A 19,282-nucleotide genomic window follows, 5' to 3' on the forward strand; every position below is an offset into this window, starting at 1 on the left:
GAACAGAGGGCTGTTCTGTGGGGGATGGGCTAAATTGGTGATGGGCATTAAGGAGGGCACTTGGGATGAGCACTGGAGGTTATATGTAAGTATATGAATCATTAAATTCTATTCCTAAAAACATTATTTAATTTTTTTTTATTTTTATTTATTTTATTTTATTTATTTTGGAGAGTGAGAAAGAGAAAGATAGAGCATGAGCTGGGGAGAGGCAGAAAGAGTTGGAGACACAGAATCAGAAGTAGGTTCCAGTGTCTGAGCTGTCAGCCCAGATCCCAACATGGGGCTCAAACTAATGAACTGCAAGATCATGGTCTGAGCTGAAGTTGAAAGACTTCAACTGACTGAGCCACCCAGGCACCCCTATTCCTAAAATCATTGTTACACTGTATCTTAACTAACTTGAATTAAGAAAACAAACTATAAATTAAACAGTTAAATAAAAAAATGAAGCAGTCTGACGGTTGGAGGGCAGAACAGCACCAGAGCAGAACTGGGAGAGGGTAGAGTCTGGTGGGATACGTGTTGAGTCAGGGACGCTGGTTACCCGAAGAAACCAAGTGCTGCCTAGAAACTGGTTCTGGGTGGGGTCTGGAATTATGTGAGAAGGTTTTTTTTATTGTCACAATACATCAGGGTGGGACAAATCCAGGGATCCTCAACATTTTCTGACGTGGAGACAGTCTCACAAGAAGAAAAACTGTTGCAGAAAGAAAAGATACAAAAATAACTAAAAACTGTAAACTTACTCCCTATACTATCCAGTAGTTCAAGTTTTGTCACTCAAGCACTCTTGCTGTGGGGTTTTTTGTTTTGTCCCAAAGTTATAGATGTGTGAAAGATGGGCTGAAGGGGGTGTATGCCATCATCCTGGAACCAGAACTAGAGTCCTAAGAGTTTTCATCCTAGAATATTAAGTGGGATTTCAGCAACTATGATGTGTTTTAAGCTCCTCTAGAATGGACTGATCTCAGATAAATCATGGCCACCCTGCAAGGTTCTCATTGTTCTAATATGGGTAATATTTTTGTAGATATAAATCAGCACATATAATTGTTCCTTGGAATCCAGCCAGTTTTAGGTTTCTTGCCTACCATTTCCTTTTTCCAGGTAACAATTGTACTGCATTTAAACCTCAACTTAGTTGCACCTGGGTGGCTTAGTTGGTTCAGCAGTGAAGTTAGACTCAAGTCATGATTTCATTGTTCAGTTTGGACCCTGCATAGGGCTCTGAGCTTACAGTGTGGAGCCTGCCTGAAAATATTTCTCTTTCTCTCTCACTGCTCCTCCCCTCAGGTGTGCTTTCTTCTTCAAAATAAATTAAACATTTTTAAAAACAAACAAACTTCATCTCAGTCCCCATTTAGGTAAAATTCAGGAAGAAAAGAGTCCTGATATAACATCTGTCATTCAACCCTATTGAAATGATAGTAATACAGGTGGAGGCACCATCTTGGTAGTGTAAGTTATATTTTTTCTCTCCCCTCAATTTATGTCTAACTGGACCTCCATGACTGAACAAAAGTGGCTCTGCCCAGCATACAAGGACACTGAGAGATCCAGGCATGTGCATTTGAAAGCAGGTGGACTGAGGACCGGAGAGGCTCTGGGGCCAAGGGAGGTGCAGCAGCCACAATGGCAGTGCTGGTACTGGCAGAGGAGGCAGACAGGGGAGGTGGAGAGCAAAGGTGGTGAGTGAAGTTCTCCAGGCTGCTCAGGTGCAGCTGGAGGGATGGGCTGCTTTTCAGCAGCACCTGGATTTCCCAGGAGAGAACTCTGTGACTGGGACAAAGGACGGAAAGGGAAGAAGGCAAAGAAAGAATTGAAGGAAGGTGTATTCTGCTGTCTGCCTTGGTGTTTCAGGAAGAAGTTTGGATCCACTGATATACTTTCCACCCACCCGAGTTTTTGGATATCCCCAAAGATCCAAGTGCTTTGCCCACAACTCCCTTGCCACTGTGCTACCAGAGTTTTATTTTTTTGAATGCCAGATTTATTTGGTATCCTCTTAACTTTAGTGGAAAATCCACTCCTTTAGGAGAAAGAACGTATTTTGCTATACTGAGACCTCTGGGAAACAAAAGGAAGCTTTTTCTTGATTGCCAAGTTGTTCAAATGTTAGCTTCGGGGTAAACAAATCCTTTCTTATAAAATGAAGCTGTTGGAGTCTTCAAGTGAGATGACAAAGGCATATTTCGTGCACTATGAAAAATATAGTAATGCGGTATCACACAGAATAAAGGGAAAATTCTCCAGCAAATAAATTCAAAGACAACAAATATTGTGATCTTATTGATATATAATTTAAAACTGCTTTTATGAAGAAAATTCAGTGAGCTACAGCCACTTAGAAGGCAGTTCAGTCAACTCAGCCATAAAATTAATGAACAAAAGTACTTTACCAAAGAGACTGAAACTACAAAAAAAGAACCAAACAATTTCTGGAGTTGAGGGACTCAGTAAATGAGATGAATTTCATCAGGAAGCATTGGAAATATAATAGGTGAGATGAAAAAGAAAATAAGTTATCTGGAGCATAGGAATTTAGAAATGATTAAAGTGGAAGAGGAAAGAGAACTAAGATTTCAAAGAAGATAAGAACCCCTATGTGATGTATCTGAAAAGCCAATGTAAGAACAATGCATATACCAGAAGGAGAAGAGAGGAAAACGACTTTCTCAAAGACACATTATAATGAATATCTTTATTAAGATAAAGAATTTTAGAGGCAAGAGGAAAAAATAATTAGCCCACAAACGTATCTCCTCCTCAGGTTATTAGCAGATTTCTCAGCAGGAAGTGATTTCTCAGCAGGAAGTATAAAAGCCAGGAGATAATGGAGTGACATATTCAAATTATTATAAGATAAACAAGCTAGTCATGAATACTCTACTCACCAAAGGTGTTCAGATATGAAGGAAAATAAGGGCTTTCCCAGACAAAGAGAAGCTGGGAGAGTTCACCACCTGTAGACCTACTTTGCAAGAAACACAGAAAGAACTCTTCTAGCTGAAATGCAAAAATACTAGTGACACACAAAAATGAAATCACACAAAACTCTGATAAAAGTGATATAGACAGTCAAAAATTGGAAGATTAACTTTGTTTATGAATAATTTGTAAAACAATTATAGAATAAAAGTTAAAGGGAGAGAGTATTCAAAATAATGGTAGACACTACACTTGGTTAATGAATTCATAGCATCATAATAGGTAATTTGTGATCTCAAAAACATTAGAAGGGAGGAGAAAAAGCGTAGAACCATTTAGGGTAAATAAATATGAATTGCTAGCAACAGAAAAGAACTAGTAAGTTTTCTATAAGGCTCAAGGTAACCATGAAGCAAAAATTTAGACCAGGCACAAAGCATAAAAAAAAGAAAGAAAGATAAACTAAGGGGCGCCTAGTGGTTCAGCAGGTTAAGCATCTGACCCTTGGTTTTGACTCTTGGTTTGTGAGTTCAAACCCCTCATCAGACTCTGCACTGATAACGCTGGAGGCTGCTTGGGATTCTCTAGCTCCCTCTCTGCCCCCTCACCTGCTCGCACTCTCCCTCTTTCAATCAAAATGAATAAATAAACTTTAAAAAGTAAAAAAGGAAGACTAAGCAAATCATGACAAAAACCACCAAAGTATTAAGGTATATAAAAAGGAATGAAAAAGAACCAATATAGATAGAAAATAACCAGAGAGCAAAAGGTAAAAGAATACTACTAATCCTTGCATATTAATCACCATATGTAAATGGACGAACTTACGAATCATACAGCATACAGTGGCTGGGTGGGTGAAAAACAGACCCAACTATATGCTACATACAGGAGCTTTATATGAGCTCCAAAGGCATGCATAAGTTCAAAATGAAGGGATGGAAAATGATTTGCCAAGCAAATAAAAACCAAAAGAAAGTAGGTACAATACATATATCATATATATCAAAAGAAATGGATTTCAAGACAAAAGTGGCTGTGGCACCTGAGTAGCTCAGTCAGTTACACGTCACACTCTTGATGTTGGCTCAGGTCATGATCTCTTGATCTTGAGATCAAGCCCCTCATTGGGCTCCACGCTGACGGTGTGAAACCTGTTTCGGGTTCTCTCTCTCTCCACCCTCTCTCTGTCCCTCCCCCACTAGTGTACACACACACTCTCTCTCTCAAAATAAATAAATCAACATTAAAAAAAGTGGTAGCAGTGGCACCTGGGTGTCTCAGTCAGTTAAGTGTCAGACTCTTGGTTTCAGCTCAGATCATAATCTTGCAGGGTTTAAGCCCATGTCATGCTCTGTATCAGTGGCACTGAGCCTTCCAGGATTCATTCTCTCTCTCTCTCTCTCTCTCTCTCTCTCTCTCTTTCTATCTTTGTCTTTCTCTTAAGGGACTGATGGTCATGGAGGGGGGACACTTGTGGGGAGAAGCATTGGGTATTATATGGAAACCAATTTGACAATAAATAATTATTAAAATAAATAAGTAAATAATTAGCTACATAACAAAAAAAGTGGTAGTAACAAAAGACAGTAGGGTCATTATATACTGATAAAGGGGTAAGTACATCAAGAAGATATAAAAACTACAGGTATTTGTACTACCAACTTTCAGGTCCTGGAATTTAATAAGCAAATACTTACAGATATTATGGAGAACTGTACAGCAATCCAGTAAGAGTAGAGAACTTCATTACTCTGTTATCAGCAGTAGATACACCATCCAGACAGAAAATCAAAAGGGAACATTGAAATGGAATGATACCTTAGAAAAAATGGACTTAAGAGATGTCTATGGAACATTCCATCCAATATCGCAAAGTATACATTCATTTCATTATTCTACAGGGTAGGTTATATAATAGGACAAAAAGAAATCATAGAAAATTTTGAACTATCTTCTCTATGTATGAAACTGACAGCAAGAAAGTTAAAAGATCCACAGATATATGGAAACTGAACAACACACTTCTGAATAATGAATAAATCAAAAACAAATCAAAAGGAAAATAAAACAATTACCTCAAAACAAATGAGGTGGAAATAAAACACATGAAATCTCTTTTTAAACAACATATCAAATCTTATGGGATGCAGAAAAAAACAGTTCTGAATGGAAATTTAATAACAACTATCACATATCAAAAATTAGAAACACATCAAGTAGACTAATTTTATAGCTTGAGGAACTAGAGAAGAGGTTAAGCTCAAAGTTAGAAGAAGGAAGGAAATAATAAGGATCAGAGACCAGAGCAGAAGTAAGTAAAATGTGTACCAAAAAAACAATAAAAAGAAAAAACAACACTAAGCTCTGGTTCTTGAAAGATCAACCAAATTTCAAAACTTTAGCTAGATTAGCCAAGAATGAAAGAGAGACACATCAAATAAAATTAATAACAAAGAGGGATATTACAGTTGACACTACAGCAATACATAGGAGTATAAGAGACTACTGTGAACAATTATATGCCAGTAAATTACACAGCCTAGAAGAAATGGATGCATTTCTAGACACATACCACATATCAGACTGAATCAAGAAAAAATAAAAAATATGAACAGACAAATGAAGAGTAAAGACATTGAATCAGTAATCAACCTAATTAAAAAAAACAACAACAACAGGGTCAGATGGCTATACAGGTAAGTTCTACCAAACATGTAAAGAAACAACAGTGATCTGCCATAAACTCTTGCGTAATATCAAAGAAGAAGGCATGCTTCCCGTCTCATTTTGTGGAGCCAGTGTTACCCTCATCCTAAAATGAGATAAGGACACCTCAAGAAAAGAAAACTCTAGACCAATGTCCCTAATGGAAAAATTTGCAACAAAAAAGCAAACCAAGTTTAAGAACACATTAACATATTATACACGTGGACCAAGTGGGATTTATCTCTGGGAGGCAAGTTTTCTTCAACACACACCACTCAATAAATGTAATATATCAATAAAATCAAAGATAATACCATGATTATCTCAGAAAATGCAACTGATAACACAGCATCCTTTCATGATAAAAACTCTTAATAGATTAAGTAGAGAAGGAATGTATCTCAAATAATAAGAACTATATATGCACCACGGCTAATATCGTATTCAATAGTGAAAGGTTGAAAGCTTTTCCTCTAAGATCTGGGGCATGACATGGATGCCCACTTTCATCTTACCTGTGGTACTAGAAGTCCCACTTAGAGCATTTAGGCAAGACATAGAAATAAAAGGCGTATAAATCAAAAAGAAATAAAATAGTCATTCTTTGCAGAAGATATGATTTTATATATAGAAAATCCCAAAGACTCAGTCATAAAACTGTTGAAACTAGTCAACAATCTGAGTAAAATTGTAGGATACAAATTGATATATAGAAGTCAGTTTCATTTCATTGTAGTAATAATGAAACAACTGAAAAAGAAATAAAGAAATTGTATCTCATCAAAAACAAAACAAAACAAAATGAAATCTTAGTAACTTTCTGCATGAGTTCAGCTCCTACAGGTCCATCCCTGAAGGATGGATGGTGTTGGTGAAAGAAGGAGGGAATGAGAGAACCATGAGTTTCTTTCTGATCACCAGGCAGGCATCTCTGCACTGACCTGAGAGTCAGCTTTATTCATGGTTAAAAAAAAAAAAATGTATGGGGCCAGCATAGAGGTGGCATTTGCCTTAGACAATGATTTCTGATGACAAATTTCTTTAGTATATAAAAATTTCCCAGAACATAGATTGGTAGAAGATTCATGCATAATCTTTATCAATAGTGATTGATGTAGGTGATTTAGATGCTAATCATATAGGGAAAGAAAGTATCTTCAGTATTCAAATACAAGGCAATGTTTTTAGCATAGCAAAAGCAAAAGTGAGTTCCTTGTGAGCAGGGGTCAATAGGCTGTTTTCTTGAGGGGAAGTAAAACAGGTTTCTTAGGAAATGTAATATTTGCTCCTATGATCACAAAAGAAGTTCCTATAACAAGTTCCTTCACAAGGTGCAATCAGCATATTTTAGAATAAGGGGACAAGTCACTCTCAATATCAGTCAACAAAGTGCCTTGGGGGTCAGTGCTAAGCAAAATAATTAAGTGGGGGTGGATATTGGTCACCATCTGATGGCAGGAGGCCTTGCAAACCTGACTTACCTCACAAGGAGTTTTCTCATCTTAGTGAGTTCAGAAACTGGCTTCCAACAACTTTCACTTGGGAAGTGAAAGACCTGTGTGTAGTGAAAATTACAAGACTTTGCTGAAAGAAATCAAAGAAGACATAAGCAAATAGAAAGACATCTCATGTTTGTGGATTTGAAGGATTAATTTCAATAAATATCCACATTACCTAAAGCTATTGCATTGCAGTTCAACTTCTCCCTCTGCCCAGAGCACTTGCCTTCCCTCCATCACGGGTGTTATCCCTTCCCAGTCTGCATGCAAATCTCAGTCTGTTTCCTCTAAGATCAAAAGCAATGCACCAATGCTCACTCTTACCTCTCCTGTAGTACTGAAAGTCTTAACTGAAGTCATTAGGCAAGACATAGAAATAAAAGGCATCCAAATCATAAAAGAAGAAATTAAACAGTCACTCTTTGCAGAAGATATGATTTTATATATAGAACATTTTAAAGAATTAATCATAAAGGTTTGAGACTAATCAACAATCAGAGTAAAGTTGCAGAATACAAAATTGATATAGAGAAACCAGTTTTATTCCTTTACAGTAATAATAAAACATTTCAAAAAGAAATAAAGAAAAATATCTCATTCATAGAAGCATCAAAAACAATAAAATCTTCATAAATTTAACCAGGAAAATGAAAGACCTGTACAATAAAAAGTACAAGATTTTGCTGAAAGAAATAAAAGAAGACACAAATGGAAAGACATCTTGTGTTTGTGTATTTGAATTAATATCATTCAAGGTCCTTACTACCCACAGGCATCTACATTGTCAACATAATATTCATCAAAATAGCAAAAGCAGGCTTCACAGAAATAAAAAATATCCTAAAATTTATGTTTCAATGTTTAACTGTGATATGTGTAGTTTAGACCTATTCATGTTTATTTTACTTATTCATTGAGTTTCATGAATGTGTAAATTAATATTTTCCATCAAACTTGGGAAGTTCATGGCCACAATTTCTCCAAAGATTTTTTTTCTGCTCTTTTCTCTCCTTCTGTCACATATGTTGCTATGCTTGATACATTCTATAGTTCCCTGAGGCTATGTTGTTTTCCTTATTCTTTGTTTTTCTCTTCATTATTTTCTCTATTGATTTGTCTTCATGTTCCATGATTCTTTTTTTCTGTCAGATCAAATTTGTAGTCTAGATCTAGTGACTCACAAATGCACGTATTTTTTATAGCTGCTTGGTTTGCTATTCCAGCATGTGGGTGCATACAGAGACAGTTTTTAATAATTTTCCTTTTTTTTTCCTGAATATGTGTTACACTTTCCTGTTTTTTAGAACATAATACTTTTTGTGGAAAATAGAAATTTCTTGATAATACATTCTCTGGATTTTGATTTGTCCAAGAGGAGGTTGTTCTGCTTTTTTACATTGTTTTATTTTTAATTTGTTTGTTTTGTATAATGAGTTACTAAAGCCAATTCTTTTGAATTAGAATGTTTACCCTTTATGGCAATTCTATTTAAACCACAAACTGACTGAATGGAGTGTGGAAGCCATGTACTTGGAGAGTGAGCCCCAGGACCCATCACTCCCTCTGTGACACAGCGGTATGAACACCTTGCCAACAGTGACTACATTGAGGGGGACAATGGCAGATAAATGGTGATTGGTACTTAAATTGGTACTTTTTTCCCTATAAATACTTCTTAAATTATTAAAAAAATTTTTAATGTTTTTTATTTATTTTTGAGAGACAGAGACAGTGCGAGCAGGGGAGGGTCAGAGAGAGAGGGAGACACAAAATCCGAAGCAGGCTCCAGGCTCTGAACTAGCTGTCAGCCCAGAGCCTGATGTGGGGCTCGAACCCACGAACCATGATATCATGACCTGAGCCGAAGCCAGACGCTTAACCAACTGCGCCACCGAGATGTCCCTTTAACTTATTTTTTAAAAAGTGTGCTGTTAACCCTTTTATGGGGCAACAAGTTATGTGAAAAATACGAAACTTTTTGTCAAATGTCATATTAAGAGTGCTTTTGACATAGTTCACTGGTTTATCATCTGGATCAGTATCTACTGCACAATGGGCAAGAGCTAAAATCCATGAACCAAGCTGCAAAGATCTCAAGCACCTACACTTGTATCAAGCATATAGTAGGATTGGGGAAAGTGGGGGGCGCCTGGATGGCTCAGTCAAGCAACAGACTTCGGCTCAGATCATGATCTCATGGTTCGTTGAGTTTTAGCCCACATTGGCTCTGTGCTGACAGCTCAGCTGGCAAGCCTGGAGCCTGCTTGGAATTCTGTGTCTTCCTCTTTCTGACCTTCCCCCGCTCACCCTCTGTCTTTCTCCCAAAAATAAATAAAATTTTAAAAAATTAAAAAAAAGAATTGGGGAAAGTGTCTAATCCTACAAAACACTGTATTGACTCCTTACAGATACGGATTTCTTCTCTCAACTTCTCAACAAATATTCTCAATTCTATTTGATAAGACACAACACAAAGATTTAAAGACACCAATAGTAGTGCCATTGAAGTAAAAGCAACTCAATAATTGTACTCTTTATCTATGGGCATAGAGAATTGTGAGTGGGACAGCAAACAAATACATCCTTATTTCCTAGTATAATTCAAAAGCAGAGACTTTGACCCCTGCCCAACAGCTCTGAATGGCACCAAGCTACTTGAACCATTTACTATCTATTATTTGTGGGATATGCATTAATGCTTTCCACTAGATTATTGGATAATTTACTGGTATCAGCCTAATCCTTCCCTCTTAATGAATTCCTGAATCTGGAGTTCTGCTGTTGAATCATTAAATCTCCTTGTGGAAAATGTCGTCTTATTTGTGTCTTTCTCCATCAGCAGCAACACAATTATTCTTTTCACTGGCTTTTATTTCAGAAGTTAACTCTTCATTTCAAAGAACTAGTACAGTTAGTTTATTTATTCTTTATTGGGAGTAAAAATCTTTTCCCTTCTCCATTCTAGATTCTTTGGATGGTCTAATAAATAAAATGACATAAAGCAGGTTACCAGGAGACAAATTTAATTACATATGTATGGGAGCCCCACAAAAGCATAAAGAGTACAAATTAATATAACAATTGAGGTTTATATACCACCGTAGGCTAAGAAGAATGGGGTCAAAGGGTAGGAAATTCAAAGAGGGGGAAAACAACTCACTGGAAGTTAAGAAGCGCTCACTTTTAATTAACAGGATGTGTGTCCTGCCAACGTTCTGAAAACGTTACCTGTGGGAGTAGCTTTCTTCATGGTACAGGCATCCATCCAGATTCTATTAGGAACATAAGGAAAATGTAAAAAGGTTTCTGTGTCTGCTCATTCTTAATTGCTTTCAGCTAAAAAACAAATTCAAATGCAAAATTCATACTTTTAGAGGTGACATAGTCTGCTTCTTTTCTATTGTCTGAACTGTACTATTTATGCAGTTTAGGTACTTGGTGATGTTGTAAACACTAGGCTAAAAGTATGTAAGCTATCAGCTGTTATGTATGAAACAAAAATATACTGTAACTCTTTGGTTTGACTTCCAATAAATTGAACCATTATATTATTTTAAATATTTATTTAGAGACTTAGGAACACAACTAAAAGAAAGATATAACTCTCCATGATAGTAATTACACAGGATATAAGTAGAATATATAAGATAGTATTATGTTTACTTCATGAAAAAATCAAGATGTTACAGGCTCATAGTTATAGTTTTGATCCCAAGACACAGAATTGGCTATGCTTAGGGAGCCACTGCTTTTTTATTGGCTTAATATTAGAACCAGTGAGTATGGAGGTATAAATTAGGTTGTTTCTTTGAACACAAGATGGCCTTAAGAAGAGATGCCTTAAATAACTCTAGTGACAGAATAACTTATCTCCTCTCTTCCTCCATCCTTGCCTGTCTGGTCCCTGACTTTCTTTTTTGAGTGTGAATTCATGTTGATGATTCCAACTAATTTGCAGCATTCACAAATCTCCTTTGTAAATAAACACTATCAATCCTAGATTTTCCAGTAACAGTATGCCTATCAAAATATATTTCTAAAAAATTACTTATTTCCCTTTTTCCTTTAATGACCCTTGGCCTAGGCTTCCTGGAGTTGCTTTCAAATTGTGTGAATCTGAAGCTCCTCTTTTGCCAGCTCTTCCTATGACCAACTATTTTGAGAAATAGAAAAAAAGGACACTTCAAAGTTACCTGGAAGACCCCCAAGTCAATTAAAACCTCAGAGTTCATAGTATCAAAATAGATTTTCTCACAAAGCTGCTGATTGATAATGATGAAAAGAAAACTATATCCATCAATGATGAATCACAAAGTTTAACTTGCACTGTCTACATATGATTCATAATTTGAAGGTTTTCTTTCATACTTTGTGACATTGTCCATTTGGTCATTATGGACAATTTAATTGCTCACACGTACTCTTTCAGGCATTCTGGAATACATTCATATATGTTAGTTCATACTTGTACCTTCCCAATTACTCTAAACAAGTTGCAAGTTAGGAAATAAAATTTAAATTACAAGTTACCAAAAACCTTATGAATAGATACCTCACACCCAGAAGGTATATATAGAAAACTTCTATAAACCTGCTAAAAGCTAAAACATTGTACTTCATTTCCAGAGAGGAAAAAAATCCAGCTGCAGATAGAGTGGCAGAAAACAAATATTTCTAAAGCCAATTCAAGTCCAATTTGTATATTCATTTTTATTGTTTATATAGATATACATATGCATATATTTTATGTTATGTATGATTTCTGATTAAAAGTATTTTTTAATTACATATTAATTTTTGAACTATTTTCTCTGTAGCTACATCAATGGAGCACACACACATAATTCTAAGACCCAGCCCATGAACAACTGGCTCCTGGGCACTGAACCAAACTCCACATGTCTCAAATCCAGGATAGTAGCTTTCAGAGTCTGCTGGTTATCTGTATTTGTGGAGAAAACAGGAAATCATTTTTATCTCTTAGTATATGACCAACAAGTGAGATACAGAAGGGAAGATGACATAAAATTTTACTAAATTTCTTTCAAATATTTTTTTCTGTTTTAGCAGGCCACTGAAATATGGAAGACATAGACTCACGTTTATTCAAATTTAAAGGATATAATTTTCATAATATAAAACTTGATACTGACTTTATAGAAACATTAGGAGATTTTGAAGTCAGAGAAGATGATGTCTTCATAGTCACATACCCCAAATCTGGTGAGTTCTGTATTCTAATAGCTAATCTAAAAATAAAATGATAACTCTTTATAATAAGGTAACTCAGTCTTTTTACCAATATTATAAACAGACATATACATTAATCTATTGTATATTATAGAGTTAACTGAATTTAATATCCTATGAAATAATGTCTTTTATAGTGTAGCTGTAACTTATTTTTTATTTGCTCAGGAAATGGAGAAAATGTTGAGTTAGATAGATTGAAGATGGCCTATCAAACACTAAATTGCTGACATGGGCTGGGAAATGATGCAGGAATATTTACCATTTAGGTAGTTACTTCAGACAGTCTGTGTCACAGACTGTTTACTTGTTCTGGATGCTTTTGTCCTGTGGAAGCAACTTCCTGCTCTAAGCTTTTGTTCTATGCTGGGAGTGCTTTTGCCCTGTTTATCTATTTTGGAAGCTTTCATCCTAAACCTTGCTAACCCTTAGGTGGAAGCTCAGGGAATTCCTAAATTTATTCCTGCATAGTTGAAGCTGTATTTAATAATTAAGTGCATGAGAAGAAAAAAAGTTAATTTATGTTAAGTACCATAATGTGTAGTAATCACCTTTATTTGAATAGTACTTTGTTTTAGTACTCAGATCAGACTAAAACATATATATATATATGTGTGTATATATGCATATATACACATATCTGTGTGTATGTATATACATGCATGTCTATTCAAATCATTTGCCCTTGTTTTAGTTAGATTATTGTTATTTATTATATTGTGCTGTATGAGTTCTTGATATATTTTTAAATATCAATTTCTCATTTAATAAACAATTTACAAATAATTTCCCATTTAATGGGTGGCCTTTTCATTTGCTGTTAGTTTTCTTTGCTGTACAGAAGCTTTTTAGTTCGATTAGCTCCTACCTGCTTATTTTTGCTCTTGGTGCATTTGTTTTTGGTAGCACGTCCCCATTCCATAAAAAACCATTGCTAAGACCAATGTCTTAAAACCATGTTTTGTTCTAGGAGTCTGATGTCCCCAGGCCTTACATTCACATCTTTAATCCGTTAAGTAACTTTTATGTGTATTTTAAAAGAGTGATTGAGGTTTAATTATTTTGCATGTGGCTGTCTAATTTTTCCAACACCATTACTGAAGAGTCTGTCCTATCCCTACTGTATATTTTTAGCTCCTTTGTTGTAATTTAATTGACCACACATGTGTTGGCTTACTTCTGAGCTCTCCATTTTGTTCCATTGATCAATGTGTCTTTTTTATGCCAATACCATACTATTGTTATTTAGTATAACTTGGTAATATTATTTGAAACCAAGAAGTTTGATGTGTTAGACTTTGTTCTATTTTCTCCAACTTGCTTTGGCTATTTGGAGTCTGCAATGTTTACAGACAAATTTTAGGATTCTTTGGTTCTATTTCTGTGACAAATGCCGTTGTAATGTTGATAGGGATTACATTGAATCATTTGAGTAGTATGGACATTTTAACAATGTTGTTTCTTCCTTTTAAATTTTTTTTGTTTCTATTAATTTTTGAGAGACAAAGAGAGACAGAGCACAAGTAGAGGAGGAGCGGAGAGAGAGGAAGACACAGAATTTGAAGTAGGCTGCAGGCTCCAAGCTGTCAGCATGGAGCCTGACGCAAGGCTAAAATCTGAGAACCACGATATCATGACCTGAGCTGAAGTTGGACACTTAACCAACTGAGCCACCCAGATGCACCACAATGTTCTTTCTTCTAATCCATGAGTATGGAATGGCTTTTCATTTATTTGTGTTTTTAAAAAGTTCTTTCAGCAGTGTCTCCTAGTTTTCAATGTACAAGTCTTTTATTTCCTTGGATAAATATATTCCTACATATTTCATTCCTTTTGATGCTATCATAAACAGGATCTTTCTTAATTTCTCTTTCTGACAGTTTGTTGTTAGTGTATAGAAATGCAACTTATATTTGTATAATGATTTCATATCTTGCAACTTAACAACTTAACTGAATTCTTTTATTGTTTTAACATTAATTTGGTATAGTCTTTAGGACTTTCTTTGTATAATATAATTATCATCTGCAAATAGAGACAGTTTTATTCTTCCTTTTCAACTTAGATAACTTCTATTTCTTTTTCTTGCCTAATTGTCTCTTTAAAGTCTCCAATACAAAAAAGGAAGAATAGGCACCCTTATCCTGGCTGTGAACTTAGGTGAAAACCTTTCGGTTATTTGACATTGGTATGATGGTAGCTGTGAGTTTGTCATAAACGTCCTTTTATAAGCTGACATAAGTTCCTCCCATACCCATTTTGTTTGAACATTTTATCTTAAATGGATGTTTAGTTTTTGTCAAATGCTTTTTCTGCATCTATTGGGATGATAATATGGTTTTTATAGTTCATTTAGTTAATACAGTGTGTGATACACTGATTTGAAGATTCTAAACCATCTGTGTGTCCCTGAATTAAATTGTACTTGATAATGGTGGATGATCCTTTTAAATTATTGAACTCAACAGTGTGCTAATATGTTGAGGGGGATTTTTGCTTCTATGTTCACGAAGGTAATGGCCTCTAATGCTGCTTTCTTGTAGTGTCATTGTCTAGCTTTTATCAAGTGTTTTGGCACTTGCAAAATGAGCTTGGAAGGTTTTCTCCTTGTGTGTGTGTGTGTGTGTGTGTGTGTGTGTGTGTGTGTGTTTGGAAGAGATAGGATTTATATTAATTCTTTCTAACTTGTTAGAGAAAGATAGTTGTTTTTAAAGTTTATTTACTCATTTTGAGAGAGAGAGAGAGAAAGAAGAGGGGGCAAGTGAAAAAGAATCCCAAGCAGACTCCGTGTTGTCAGCACAGAGCCCAAGGCAGGGCCTGATCTCACAAACCATCAGTTTATGATATGACCCAAAATTTAGAGTCACATGCATAAGCAACTGAACTACTCAGATGTCCCTTAAATATAGTTTTAGTATTTTTGCCTGAGTAACAGTGGTTTTCTTGCTCTTCCTCCATATAACAAACATGTTCCTGCATTAGGCTCTTTGCACTCAATAGATTATCTATCCTGTAATGCTCTCCCTCCAGATATATGCATTAATTACTCTCTTCCTCCCCTTGAGTCCTTATTTAAAAATTATATTTGGGGTGTCTGTGTGGCTCAGTCAGCTAAGTGTCTGACTTCAGCTCAACTCATGAGTTTGAGCCCCACATCAGGTTCTCTGCTGTCAGCTCAGAGTCCACTTCAGTTCTAGTCTCCCTATGTCTCTGCCCCTCCCCAGCTCATGCTTTCTTTCTGTCTCAAAAATAAATTTAAATAGTATAAACATTTTTTAAAAATTATATTCTTGGGGCATCTGGGTAGCAAAGTCAATTGAGTGTCTGACTCAGCTCAGGTCATGGTCTCACAGTTAGTGAATTCGAGCTGCACATCCAGCTCTGCTGCAGCCCAGGGCCTGTTTTGGCTCCTCTGTCCCCGTCTCTCTCTGCTCCTCTCCTGCTGACACGATATCACTCTGAAAAATAAATAAACATTTAAAAATGTTTAAAAATTATATTCTCATGATAACATTTGGGTGATTATTTTTAAAAATTCAGCACCCCCCAAAACTCACAATCTTCTTTGCTACTCTAATTTCTCTCCACAATATGATACATATCACCTTAAAATATACCACATATTTGCACATTTAATTTGTTTATTTACTACATGGCCATAGTTTGGAAAAATAGTTTGTTATTTGCACAACACATTTGTAGGCTAAGAGGAAAGACCTGAAATACAATTCCTTTTGTATAGGAGGATTCAATATAAATTTAAGTATGGCCCATCTATTAATGGGGAAATGATAGTATATATAATGTTGAAAAATCCAGATCACTATATGCAGAAAATACAGTTGGATCCCAACACCACATAAAAGAATGAACTTCAAGTGTACTAAAATAGTAAGATTAAACATAAAACTATACAATTATTTCTATTATTAAAACATAGAAGAAAATCACTGTGACTTAGGAGTGGTAAACAAACAAACAAATAAACTATTAAACAAATGCCCAAAGAAGAAAATACAGGTGGTTTTCTGGGGTTAAGGTCCTGGAAGAGTAGGAGGACTCACACTTGCCTCATTTCTTGAACACAACTAGATAAATATCAAATTATTCTGAATACCAAGGAAATTGTTCTGAGGATTGAGTGAACAAATTGCACTACTAGAGGGAGAAAAGAAGCCATGTCATGTAGGATAGGAGATGCAGAGATGTGATTTGAACAAGAAAAGTATTGCTGGTACAGCAGAGGGAAGGGAGACCTGATTAGGGAGTAAGAGAGAAAGAGGAGAAGAGAAGAGAAGAGAAGAGAAGAGAAGAGAAGAGAAGAGAAGAGAAGAGAAGAGAAGAGGAGAGGAGAGGAGAGGAGAGGAGAGGAGAGGAGAGGAGAGGAGAGGAGAGGAGAGGAGAGGAGAGGAGAGAAGAGAAGAGAAGAGAAAGAAAAGGCAGGTGCAGGGCATAGCACAAGAAAACACTTGCCCAAAGCCACTGACAGGCAAAATGAGATGGGATGATTATCACAAGCTTTTACAAGCTGTAGAGCTCAAAAATCTAAAGTTTTAGAAGTCCTCATCATCACTAGGGTGGAGCTTGGTAGGTGTAGAAGTACTCCTGTGGAGAAGAAAGGCAGAGGCCCAGAAGCAGGAAAGCTTGGCATGAGGATCCCCTGGGTTTTGCTGAGAGAGACAGTTACCCTTTACAGAATAGAAAATAGAAACACATACAACAATACACATTCCATAAGAACACTTGCCAATGAGGAATGCACTTTAAATCCCAATGCCTGCTTGTCTGTGGTGATAGCAATAGGAATTGAAGCAGAAAATGAGAATAAAGAAATAAACAGATGAGGGGGGACCTGCAGTGAATCAGTGTTATTACTGTAGCACGAACTGAAGAAAATGATTCATATCCCATTACACTAACACCTGACTACCAAATAGGCCAAGAAAAAAAAGGAAGGAAGGAAGGAAGGAAGGAAGGAAGGAAGAAAGAAAGAGAGAGAAAGAGATAGAGAGAGCAGTTGGACAAAGTGTGAAAGGGGGAGTGGGAGAAGAAGAAGTTGAAAACAGATATTTGAATTTTTGAATCTCTGCAGAGATTTTTACATCATATTGTTGACTCTGCAAAAATATGCCATGATTAAAAACCCGTCAGCCCTTCTGAAACTGTGATTCCTCTTGCAGAAGCTTATCTGTTATCTGGGAAAGGTGAAAGGATGTGAGAAACCTTTCAGAGCTCTATAACAAGGAGTTTTCATGAGTTTGAACTCATTGAGTTCCCAGCTGTGGTAATATGTAGGTACATGTGGTCGTAGTCTTCCCTGGACAACACTGGAAAAGTAAAACCACCAATATTAAGGTACCAGGATGGCCAGATAAGGTGGACCCCACCTGCACCTGCCAGCAAGACCTCTGTGCCCAACACTGGTCTTGGTTATTAGGGGCTGCTGCTTAGCATGGGTGATTGGATGGTCTTGGGAAGGGAGGCTAGGATGGGAATTGATGAGGGGCCAGTGGGTTTTCTCATTTCAGAAATTAATTTGAACCTTTCTGGGACTTGTCACTTTTAGTTAGGGTAAGTTTTTTTTTTTTTTTTAACATTGCTGGATATATCTGAACTATGACTTTTATAGAGGCTATGTTTTAATCTTCTATCTTTAATATTAATATTTATATGAATCATGCAAGTGCTGTGTGAGAAATCTAAAGCAGGTAATTACACCCAAATATCCTGAGACAAATGTCCTTTATAATTAGAATTTAGAGAATTAGTCATCAGAAAAATTTGTCACATCCCAGTGAAAGGCCCAACTTTAGGCATCATCTTTTCCTTCCTGTCTCCATGTGGGTCACAGGGCTTCCCTTAGAGATTTATAATGGACCCTGTTTCCTTAGGTGGACATCATGAGAACAGTAGGAAACATGGAGAAAAGGAAAAGATGGAAAGTGACTCCTCCAGTGGAATTCCTAGTTTTTTGGGGTATATTATCTAAAGTCCTATGAGTGGGCTTATGGAAGGAAATTTAGAGATAGGCATAGAAGGCAATTTAAAAGTCCCATATATGAAGCACAGAAGACTCAAAAGAATCAATTAGTAGAGTTTCAAATGTAGTACCTCCTGAAAAGGAAAAATAAAGAAACTATTTGTTTTCTTTTACCCATACTGCATTTTTAATATATTAAAATTTCCATTCTGATGAAATTACCATTATACATGTTATAATAACAAACTCTTATTAAAATACAGATGGCATGTCTATCTGCATTTTGGAGAAATTTGTTCATCACTGAAAATGAAAATAATTGTTTTCTAGGAACTAGCTGGTTACAACAGATACTAACCTTGATTTATTTTGAAGAACATCAAAAAAGCACTGGGAATCTGGAGACATGGTTTCAAGTTCCCTATTTCGAGTACTCCAATGAAACCATAGATTTCACTAAAAGACCATCTCCTCGTCTCTTTGTTAGCCACCTCCCATATTACTTGATGCCAAGTGGACTGAAGAACAAAAAAGCCAAAGTAAGAAATAGACAATGGCTGCTGAAAGATAACTGCTCTTTTTCATTATTTTACTTCCTTTCATTACATTAACATGCCACTCATCAAGCTGTAGCGATTGTGGCATTTGCCATACTTTAATTTTCAATAGCCATTTTGTTATTATCACACAGAATCTGGTTTTTATCTTGTTCCTTTGTTTTCTGATCACACATGTAATAAAACCATTAAAAATGAAAGGGTATATATGTGTGCATTTAATTAACTTTCTAATGTAAATTATGATAAATACACATTGTATAATATATATTCTTTCATTTTTTAAATTAGCTTACTTACTAGGTGCACTTATAATATAGGAATTTCTTCACTGCTCTCAGTGTCCTCACCACTAC

General features: G+C 35.9%; 1 protein-coding gene across 3 annotated transcripts in view; it reads left to right on the top strand.

The window, feature by feature from the left end:
- Positions 1-19,282, top strand: part of LOC115297125 (amine sulfotransferase-like) — a 45,283-nt gene that overhangs the window by 10,169 nt on the left and 15,832 nt on the right. The window contains exons 2-3 of one of the 3 annotated variants that reach the window (XM_029945580.1): positions 12,210-12,362; positions 18,745-18,908. In XM_029945580.1, the coding sequence (XP_029801440.1) occupies positions 12,221-12,362; positions 18,745-18,908 (306 nt within the window). In that variant the 5' untranslated portion in view covers positions 12,210-12,220. Of the gene's footprint in view, positions 1-12,206; positions 12,363-18,699; positions 18,909-19,282 lie in introns of all 3 variants that reach the window. The other 2 variants (XM_029945581.1, XM_029945579.1) reach the window with 2 other exon arrangements.

The sequence above is a fragment of the Suricata suricatta genome, chromosome 7, assembly GCF_006229205.1.
Source record: "Suricata suricatta isolate VVHF042 chromosome 7, meerkat_22Aug2017_6uvM2_HiC, whole genome shotgun sequence".
Classification (NCBI taxonomy): Eukaryota; Metazoa; Chordata; class Mammalia; order Carnivora; family Herpestidae; genus Suricata; species Suricata suricatta.